Source organism: Lepus europaeus, chromosome 11 (assembly GCF_033115175.1).
Source record: "Lepus europaeus isolate LE1 chromosome 11, mLepTim1.pri, whole genome shotgun sequence".
Lineage (NCBI taxonomy): Eukaryota > Metazoa > Chordata > Mammalia > Lagomorpha > Leporidae > Lepus > Lepus europaeus.
Genome location: NC_084837.1, coordinates 67,111,886 through 67,122,412, shown reverse-complemented (window position 1 = coordinate 67,122,412; position 10,527 = coordinate 67,111,886). Strand labels below are relative to the sequence as shown.

The 10,527-nt window shown below is 43.9% G+C and overlaps 1 protein-coding gene across 1 annotated transcript; it reads right to left on the bottom strand.

Moving 5' to 3' along the window:
- Positions 1-1,342: 1,342 nt before the first annotated feature.
- Positions 1,343-6,578, bottom strand: C11H15orf48 (chromosome 11 C15orf48 homolog). The gene is made up of 5 exons (XM_062204762.1): positions 6,529-6,578; positions 6,357-6,418; positions 6,100-6,185; positions 5,010-5,070; positions 1,343-1,625 (listed from the first exon to the last, which is right to left on the bottom strand). Exons 2-5 carry the CDS (start codon positions 6,390-6,392, stop codon positions 1,557-1,559), a joined length of 252 nt encoding a protein of 83 aa, XP_062060746.1. The 5' UTR covers positions 6,393-6,418; positions 6,529-6,578; the 3' UTR covers positions 1,343-1,556.
- Positions 6,579-10,527: the final 3,949 nt, after the last annotated feature.

The following is a 10,527-nucleotide window of genomic DNA, read 5'->3' as shown; positions in this document are numbered from 1 at the left end:
CTGCGAAAACTGGCGGTGATGAGGAAACAGCAAAGGTTGAGAAAGCAGTCCAGATGTAATCCTTTCAGAACTGCCTAATCTCTAGCAACAGCTCATTACATTTTATTGCTATAAAGCTGACAAGGACTTAGCATTTATATTGCCATTATATTCAGATGATATTTAAGGAAAAAAAGTTTATCATTTTATCTAAAAGAGTTAATGAACCTAAAAGCATGACCAAGAGAACTGAAAATACATGGCCACACAAACACCTGGCTGTCCATATTGGCATTCTTCTTAATAGCCAAAAAAGTACAAACCCCCTGAACGCCCATCAGCTGAGGCACGGAGAGATAGCAGGTGGTATATCCACACAATGGAATAGGATCTCGTCAGGAAAAGGAACGAAACGCTGACGTGGGGCAGCATGAATGGCTCTTGAAAACAGGATGCAATGTGAAAGGAGTCAGACACAAAAACCACATATTGTATGATTCCATTGCTAGAAAATATCCAGAACAGGCAAATCCACAGAGACTTGAGCTCATTATGTTTGTGTTGAGCTGGGGGCAGAGGGGTCAGGAATGGGGAGTGACTGCTAATGGGCACAGTGTCCTTTCAGGAGAGGTGAGAGTGTCCTGAAATTAGATGGAAATTCTTGCACAACTTTGTGCATATATGAAAACTGCTGAATTGTGCGATTTAAATGAGTGACTACTATGGCATATGGATTAGATCTCAATTTTTCAAAGAAGCGAAAAGCAACTTTTGACTTGATCTCATTTTTTAATAGCACTCAAGGGTACCCAGGGGAGTGCTGGGTATGACTGTACCTTCAGTCTCCAGGTTACCATAGGCCAGAGTGAAGAGGAACCACAGACCCTGTGGGTGCTATCCCTGCTTCCCATCTTCCCCTCCACCACCCTCACAGGTGCAACCCGGCCAGCACTGGCTTCCTTAGGGCTGCTCTCAGCGGACCCTGCATTTCCCCTTACCTGGGAATCCCAGCACCGCCCCCAAGGCCAGTCCCCATGCCAAGCCCACACCTCATCCTCATCCTGTTTCAGCTTCCTCCCTGCACTTACCAGCTCTCATGCATCCATTTCTGTGGATGGATGAACTTGGAGGAAAAGCTTAGACACAAATTTGCACTGTATATTATTTAGAAGATGATGTTTTGTGTTCCCAAATGTGTTTTTTCTCCCATAAAAAGATTTCTTCTGCCATTTAAATATATACCTAATCATTGAGAAATCTTTGCACAAATGGTATTTTATTAAAGGCATCTCTTTACAAATTTTGTACATTTCAGGAAAAACATTCTAGCATCATAAACATACACATTTCAATATGCAAAATTCAAAATTATAATAATAAACACAGAAACTTATTTTTGTACTAGTTGGTTATTACTGCACTACCTTGAATGCTTTATCCAGAGTCCAGAAAATGCAGTCAAACCCTAAAAATGTAGCAGAAGCATTTCCGCACACTGCCATCCATAATCTAGTCTGTGCAGAAATGTTTCCACCAGATTCATAGAGTAGTCTTAGGAAGAAAGAGGCAAAGAGTGGTCATTTGGTCGCCTTTCGGACCTTCTGCAACTCTTCAATGGGTTTCCATTGTTGGTTGATTGTCACAAGCTTTAAGAAAATGGAAATAAAAATATTAGGGATGTGCCCTCCCTCCTCACACCCCCTTTGGGACTTGTCCATGTTCCTTTTAGGAAAAAAAATCACTGTACTGTTCGTAGTAAAACAAAACAAAACAAATCAAAATCCAACAAAAAACTCACCTTCCTATCTCTCAAACACAAAACAATGGAAACGGGGACTGGTTTCTATTCTCCAACCCTCTGAAAAACCTTTGGCTTCCAAAGCGTTAAGGGATCAGACAATGGCCATACATGGATTCACTGAAAGAGCACTCTACTAAAGCCACTGAGGCATAGTTCAAAGATAAAAGCCATCACAGGGGGAAAAAAACAAGTATCTCCAGAAATGCCTAATAATACATGCAGCAATTCAAGAAACAAGAATAAGGAAACCAACATCACATCCCCCAAAGAACACACTTCAGTATTAGAATGTGAAGATGAAGAGACTGACGAAATGCCAGAAACAGAATTCAAAAAATTGATCGTAGGATTACTTAGAATAATCAGAAGCAAATTCATGAACTAAAGAAATCTGTACATGACATGAATGAAATTTTTCCCATGAAATTGAAATTTTAAAGAGAAATCAAAATGAAATATTAGAAATGAAGAATTCAATAGAACAAAGAAAAAAGATGGTGGAAAGCCTTAAGAACAGACATGGTGAGGCAGAAGAAAGAATATCTGAGTTAGAAGACAAATCTGGAAATTTTACAGTCAGACCAAAAAAAGAAGAAATTAGAAAACTAAAAAATGGTATTGGAGATTTATGGGATACTATCAAATGACCCAACATACAGGTCTTAGGAGTTCCTGAAGGTTTGGAAAGAAAGAATGGATTAGAAGGCCTTTTTAGTGAAACAATTACAGAAAACTTCTCCAATTTGGAGAAAGAAAGTGACATCCAAGTATAGGAAGCACATAGAACTCCTAATAAACATGACCAGAAAAGATCTTCACCACAACACATTGTAGCCAAACTCTCCACAGTAAAACATAAAGAAAAAAATCTAAAATGTGCATGAGAGAAATGCCAGATTACTTTCAGAAGATCTCCAGTTAGCCTCACAGCTGACTTCTCATCAGAAACTCTACAGGCTAGGAGAGAGTAGTGAGAAATATTTCAAGTCTTAAGAGAAAAAACTGTCAACCCAGAATACTGTACTCTGCAAAGCTCTCATTTATGAATGAAGGTGAAAAAAAAAAAAAACCTTCCATAACAAACAAATAAAAGAATTTGTCACCACTTATCCAGCCTTACAAAAAATACTTAAGGATGTGCCACACAAACACAGAAACATGGTCACCACTATGAAAGAAGGTGAAGGCAGAAAATCTCCCAATAAAAGTACAAAAGAAATCAAAAATAAACAATAGGAATATTTATGGAAAAAAGGCAGGGCCAAGTCATTACTTATCAATAATCACCTTGAATGTAAATGGCCTCAACTCCAGTTATAGGATACAGACTGGCTGAATGGATTAAAAAACAAACCCCATCTATTTGTTGCCTACAAGATATTACCAACAAAGATATACACAGAATTAAAGTGAAAGGATGGAAAAAGAGATTCCATGCCAACAGAAACCAAAAAAGAGCTGGTGTAGCCATCCTAATATCAGGCAAAGTGGACTTTAACACAAAAACTGTTAAGAGACAAAGAGGGGCACTATGTAATGATTAAGGGATCAATTCAACAGGAAGATGTGACTATTGTAAACGTATATACACCTGATAACAGGGCACCTGGCTATTTCAAAGAAATGTTAATGGATCTAAAGGGAGATATAGACTATGATACAATAGTCATAGGGGACTTCAATACTCTACTTTCAGCAGTGGACAGATCAACCAGACAGAAAATCAGCCAGGAAACAACAGAGTTAATCGACACTACAGACCAAATGGACCAAATGGATATCTACAGAACTTCTCATCCTACAGATGCAGAATACACATTCTTCTAAGCAGTGCATGGAACTTTCTCCAGGATAGACCACAGGCCAGGCCTTAAAGCAAGTCTTAGCAAAAAAAAAAAAAATCATATCTGACTGCAATGAATGAAGCTGGAAATCAACAACTCAAGAATCTTTATAACATATGTAAACACATGGAGACTGAACAACATGTTCCTGAATGAGCAGTGGATCATGAAGATATCAAAAGAGAAATCAAAAAACTTCTGGAAATGAACAAAAACAATACAACATTTCAAAGCTTATGGGAGATAGCAAAAGCAGTGTTAAGAGGGAAATTAATAGCAAATGGTACATAATCAAGAAATTAGAAAGGCACCAAATAAATGAGCTATCAATGCATCTCCAGGACCTAGAAAAACAACAGCAAACCAAACCCAAAACTAGTAGGAGAAAAGAAATAATTAGAGAAAAAACAAAATTGAAACAAAAAGCAATATAAAAGATCAGCAAAATGAAGAGCTAGTTTTTTAAAAAAATAAACAAAATTAAAAAAAAAAAAGGTCATACACGTTTGCCTGGCTCTCACTCAGCAGTAACCTGGGCTTTATATTTTGCCAAGGTATTATGTGAGCCCTATGTCCAAAAAGAGTGTCTGCTCCTTGGGAGTAGATGGACACAGGCTCCTAGCACAGAGGACTCAATAAGAGTTCTTCATTGTAAGTGCTCAGCAAAGTCACAAGTGGTCTAAGTTACACAGTAAAGGAAAAGCAGAGAGCTGTGGCCAATTCTGGATTCCCAAAGAACTCATATTCAGAGATGCCCTTTTATCCACACGAGTTTTCTATCACCCCAGGTCCTGGGAGCTGGGGGTAGTGTTCAGGATCCTAAGGACCTTCCAGTGGTGAGAGGCTTCTCTGTGAGTTTGTTTTAACAGAAACACAAGACTTTCCCGACAGATCTAAAGAAGTTCAGTGTTTCTAACTTGCCAAACATGTCCAACACAAAAAACTAACCTCTGCAGGAGTCTCACAAGAATGAGTGCGTTAGGAGTTCATCTCCCTTCAGGAGAATGCCACTCCTGTGTTCAGGAGCTCCTACTGTGTATCACCTCAACTTCAGCTAAGCAATGGATAACATAAGATACTCAATTCCAGCAACCACCAGCAGGTGTACTTGAGTGTTTGCCGAGGGCCAGGCACTGTGCTAAAGGGCTCTGTGTACTCTCTTTTCCTTAGTTCTTTTAACTCAAAGGTGGAGCTCTACTCTCGTGCCCATTATCGATTCTCAAAGCCTCAGAGAGGCCAAACTGTCTAAAATCACTCGTGAATAACAGAGCAAGGACTGGAACTAAACTTCTGAAGCTCTAACACCACACCAGCTGGGACTCTCCAAGTATAAGGTGCTGAGCTTTGGGCTAAATGCTAACTGCGTATTTTAAATTTAGCAATACCTTCTGAGGTACACTTGGATCCACAGTCTCCCAGGGTTCCGGATTTCTTTTTCGATCAACACTAAAATGAAAAGAAAATGAACTGAGCATTGGGTGAACTTGAACCAACACTGGCACTGGGTCTTTAACTCCTGGAGAAACAGAGCAGTCTTAACACGGAAGCATTCATCCCTAAGTCACCTACCCAGAAGCATCAGCAGATGCTGAAATTGACAGAGGAGTCCCAGAGGGAGTTTCACAGTCTGCCCCAAACCTTACAAATGAGTTCCTCTGCCGAATTAGCGGTCTGCAGTCTTCTAAGCAAGCAGAGTAGAGAACTCTCCCACAAACTAAGTGACAATGGGGTGGAACTGCCAGGCTCAGGACAAGCAGCCACGCTCTTTCCCCCGGGGTCTGGAGGGGCAGGGGCCTGGGCTTGAGTCAGCAGAGCCGATTCCGCTCCAGGGCGGGACAGTCTGCCCCTTACTGTCTGCTCCAGACGCACTGACCTAGGTCAGTTTTAAGTTTCTCTCTTCCTCATATTCATGGCATGTGATTCTTCACCTTCCTGTATCCGAAGTTTATTATATATTGTACATTTGACCTTCTCAGATCCAAAGCATAGTACATATTTAGATCCTATCTTCTCATGTCTAAAGTTCAAGAGTAGGTCCCTTGTAGATGACTGAATCTACTGATTTGACCACACTGGGAAAGACCTAATAAGTTAAAATGTTAAAGCTTAATTAAAATTATGAGTTGTTTTATATATATGTGTGTGTGTGTGTATCTATATCTTTATCTGTATCTATACCTTTACCTATATCTATCTATCCCCAAAACAATTCAAGAACTTCACATTTCAAAACTTCAAAAGAAATCAAGCTGTATTTCATGGCAGGAGAGTGGAGCAGGGCCCACGATGACAAAAGGAACAAGCTAATCTCAGTAGTCTCTACAATGTCTGCTGACGCCAGGGTGCTTTTGAGTGCTGACTCCAAGTTCACAGTCTGAATCCTTAGTCATGGGGGGAAAACCAAGGAAACTGGTGCCATTTCAGAAACTAAAGAGCACCCGACCACCACCACCAGTGTACAGGAGGCCTACTCACATCACGTCGGTTTTCTTGAAGGAATACAGGGCGAACGCTGAGGCTCCACCGGCCGCGAAGGTCATGATGGCCACTAAAGGAATAAGCTGACAGACAAGGGGGGGGGGGGGACGTTCAGATGCCTTGATGGGAAACTTCTGGAATATTACAGAAGAGCTATAGCTACAATTTCACATTCTCTTCAAAATGGGCACCATCTTCTCATCTTTTAAAATGAACACTTTCAGGCAAGATTTTTGATTGCTTCTAAAACTTACTTCCTTCTTTTTCATCAGGAGTTGGAAAAAGCCCATGATGACTTCCGTGTAGGATGCAGAATCTAGAATTTAAAAAAGAAAAAAAAAATCCAAGCTATTGATCAACACTTCGGTCTCCAGGACCCACCCTGGGGGGCACCCACCCACATGCTCCAAAGCCAATGCGACTCACCTGGCGAGAGGGCAGGGCGGGGCGGCGCGCGCGAGAGCCCAACGCCAAAACCCAGCCTGCCCTCGGCCGCCTCATCTTATATACGGACCGCAACCGCCGCGGAAGGGCCGGGCCGCGGCGTTCTGGTCACGCGGGGCGGGAAGCACCGCGTGCGGCACCTCGACTCGCCTTCGCCGCTCCGCGCGGGCGCTCCCTGCAGGACACCGGGCGGGCGGACGTGGCGCGGCGGATCGCGGGCGCCCCCTGCCGCTCGCCGCGTTCTTAACCTGTCGCCGCGGGTCGCTCTGAGTTACCCTGGCGCCTGCCCAGGGTCCTAGCGGGGTTCGGGCGTGGGAGGTGGAGCCTAAAATCTAGGGGCGTGCTGAAGGCCAAGTCTAGAGAAGATCAGCCCTTCATAAAGGGGTCCTGGAAAAAAGCTGCAGAAACAGGGGGTCCCAGGGATCCCAGTGTTGACTCTCCACCCTGGGTGGAGCCGAGGGAAGCTCCCAGGTGCACTCGGGCAAATCGGAATTAATCTAATCACAGGTGGTGCAACTGAATTGTAGTTTCTTTCGGAATAACTCCCAGGGTTCCTGATTTTTTCCCATTAAAACAACAGCAAAACGAGGGTTGAAGGAAAAGGAACAGCTGGAAAGCTTTCCAAAGGACCGCAAAGGACCGCGTCTGCTGGCTTCGTCTTTGGGGCCTCTCCTAACGCTCCCCTAAACCGGCAGCCCTTCCTCACGGGGTCCGCCTCGGAATGATGACTCAAACTCCACTAAGCCTGGGGCTGGGAGCCGCGCATCGAGCCGGATTCTTCTCAACGTTCCTGCACGCTGGGCGCGTCTGCAGACCTGGGGATGCTGGGGTGGAGCAGCGGCTAAGTGGCGAGGTGCAACCGACACCACCGCTCTTCTGCACCCCGCCCTTAGCGCCTGTGACTAAGTCCGGAGCAGAAGCCCGGGGACCTGCAAAGCACTTTGCAGGTAACGTCCCTTAACGATCCCCGGGAATGGCCAGACCCGGATCTGTCTCCACCCTGCTGTAGCTGCAGCGCTGAGCTTTGCAAGTCAAATGGATCCCAGTCCCAAGTCGTCCTCCGCCATCCTCAGTGGCTGACGTTAGGAAAACGCTCTTAACCTTTATGAGTCTCAATTTGTATGACTGAAAAATGGGGATAAACCTAACTTGAGAGGGAATTGGGAAAAAAAGTTAGAGTGTTTTTAAGAATATGGTGTCCTGCCCGGCCTTGAGTGGGCATTCAATGCAGATTTGTTTTGTGTGAGGCAGGTGCTTGGGGGTGGGGGGTGGGATTCATACTGGGTAAGCGCATAGCTGTAAGTGGTGACAAGGGCTGGTTGGCTAGATCCACATCAGTGCTTAGAAGAAAATCCAACATGAAATCTTCCTGGGTTGTGTAGCAGAAGCCTTATAATACGCTTTCTGCAAGATCCTTTTTTTTTTTTAAGATTTATTTATTTATTTGAAAGACAGAGTTACACAGAGAGAGGAGAGGCAGAGAGAGAGAGAGAGAGAGAGAGAGAGGTCTTTCATCCGATGGGTCACTCTCCAGATGGCCGCAATGGCCGGAGCTGCGCTGATCCGAAGCCAGGAGCCAGGAGTCTCTTCTGCATTGTGGGTGCAGGGGCCCAAGGACTTGGGCCATCTTCCACTGCTTTCCCAGGCCATAGCAGAGAGCTGGATCGGAAGAGGAGCAGCCGGGACTAGAACTGGTACCCATATGGGATGCTGGCGCTTCAGGCCAGGGTGTTAACCCACTGAGCCACAGCGCTGGCCCCATCTGCAAGATTCTTTTTTTTTTTTTTTTTTTGACAGGCAGAGTGGATAGTGAGAGAGAGACAGAGAGAAAGGTCTTCCTTTTTGCCGTTGGTTCACCCTCCAATGGCCGCTGCAGCCAGCGCATAGTGCTGATCTGAAGCCAGGAGCCAGGTGCTTCTCCTGGTCTCCCATGTAGGTGCAGGGCCCAAGCACTTGGGCCATCCTCCACTGCACTCCCGGGCCATAGCAGAGAGCTGGCCTGGAAGAGGGGCAACCGGGACAGAATCTGGCACCCCGACCGGGAGTAGAACCTGGTGTGCCAGCGCCGCAAGGCGGAGGATTAGCCTGTTAAGCCACGGCGCCGGCTGCAAGATTCTTTTAAGGCTGTTTTCATCAGGTGATTAAGAAGTCTCATTTGGTCAACAATTAATGTTAAGTTTTTTCTGGGAAGGAAGGAAGAGTGGGAAAAGAAAGAGGGAGAGGAAGAAAGAAAAGGAGGAAGCGAGGGAGTAAGAAATCCTGCAGAAATGCATCCTGCCTCCCAGACTAACATTGGTAGCCCTGCCTAGCAGCGACCCGGGAGCCCTGTTTTGCCAAATCACTTCTTTTCACACTATGTGGTATTCTGTAGTGGTGCAGACGTTGTTGCAGTGGTACCAGTAGGGTAGAATTAAAGACACGAGTTCCTCATTTCACAGAGCTTACTATTCAGCACTCACAAATAACCCAAGCCATCAGGTGATGGCTTCTGACTCACAGGAAGCTTAACAAACGTAGGGGCACTTATTTGGCCTTGCAAACAGACCAATCAAAGACACGTTGGGAAAACTGGGGAAACTTGAAAAGAGCCCAGGCATGTGGTAACAGTAAAAGGAAACTTGGGGCCAGTGCTGCAGTGCAGCAGGTAAAGCTGCCGCCTACAAGGCCAGCATCCCATATGGACACCAGTTCAAGTCCCTGCTGCTCCATTTCTGATCCAGCTCCCTGATAATGTGCCTGGGAAAGCAGTGGAAGATGGTCCAGGTGTTTGGCCCCTGCCACCCATGTGGGAGACCTGGAAGAAGCCCATGGTTTTGGCCTGGCCTTGAGAATGAACCAGCGGATGGAAGGCCTCTCCGTCTCTCAGTATCTCTGACTTTTAAATAAATAAATAAGTCTTTACAGAGAGAGAGAGAGAGAGAGAGAGAGAAAGAGAGAGAGAGAGAGAGAGAAAGTGAGAGACTCTACTACATTGCTAGCCTGGAAAAAGCATCAAACTCCAAATTCCAAATTCGAAGTAGGTGTCCATTGAATGCAAGCCAAACTGTGTTAAATCAGGCACCATCTGTGTGGCTTATTTTGTTAGGTATGATATGGCATAATGGTTCTATAAAAATTGTCGCCCCTTTTGAAGTGATTTATATATGAAAATACAGAAGTGTACAAATCATGATGTTCAAGATTCACTTTAAAATATTTTAAATAAAAGATAAATTAGCAGCTCATGCCAATAGCCTCAGGTGGTCACTGATGTCATACATGGGAGTGTTAATTGTTAAATTTGCAACAGGAGTCACTGTGCTCTAACTTCCCATGCAGGACCTTTGTCCTCAAAGAGTTGTATTATAATTATGTCTAAGTGCTTACAAAAGATGTATCATTTTGGGTGCTTCTTTAAAGTTAATTAAGTTTCTAAAAAAAAAGTGAAATTAACTTCAAGATGCAATGACTTTGAACAGCCCTTGTCTCAACTGTTGAGGAAGTTTAGTTGTTTTTGTGTGTGTGTGCAAATTATTGAACTCTTTACTTAGTATAGAGTTGGTCTTCTGTGTATAAAGTTAATTGAGAATGAATCTTAGTGGAGAATGGGACTGGGAATGGGAGAGGGAGGAGGGGGTGGGGTGGGGGTAGGGATGGGAGGGCGGTTATGGTGGGAGGAATCACATATTCCTAAAGTTGTACTTATGAATGCATGAATTTGTATTCCTTAAGTAAAAGGTTTCTTTGGGGGAAAATAAAAATAAAGTATAAAAAAAGACAAATTAAGCAAAGTTACCAAATTAATTGGTAATTCTTCAATGTAGATGATAGACATGTGGGAGGTGTTACTCTATGTATGTTTGGAAATGTGCAGATTCATTTTTAAAATGTATAAGAGTAAGTAGTTACAGATACAGTTTCTCCATATAATCTTCAAATCTGCTTGTTTCTATTTGCAGCAGTGAGGATAAAACCCAGAAAGCCACATTTTCACCCCTTTCA

What these genes read in the sequence shown, in the direction of transcription:
- C11H15orf48 (XM_062204762.1), bottom strand. Translation starts at nt 6,392, where the DNA reads ATGGGCTTTTTCCAACTCCTGATGAAAAAGAAGGAA. An exon ending in TTCAAGAAAACCGACGTGAT is followed by an intron (nt 5,071 to 6,099) that starts GTGAGTAGGCCT and finishes TTTTCATTTTAG; the next exon opens with TGTTGATCGAAAAAGAAATC. An exon ending in ATCCAAGTGTACCTCAGAAG is followed by an intron (nt 1,626 to 5,009) that starts GTATTGCTAAAT and finishes ATTTTCTTAAAG; the next exon opens with CTTGTGACAATCAACCAACA.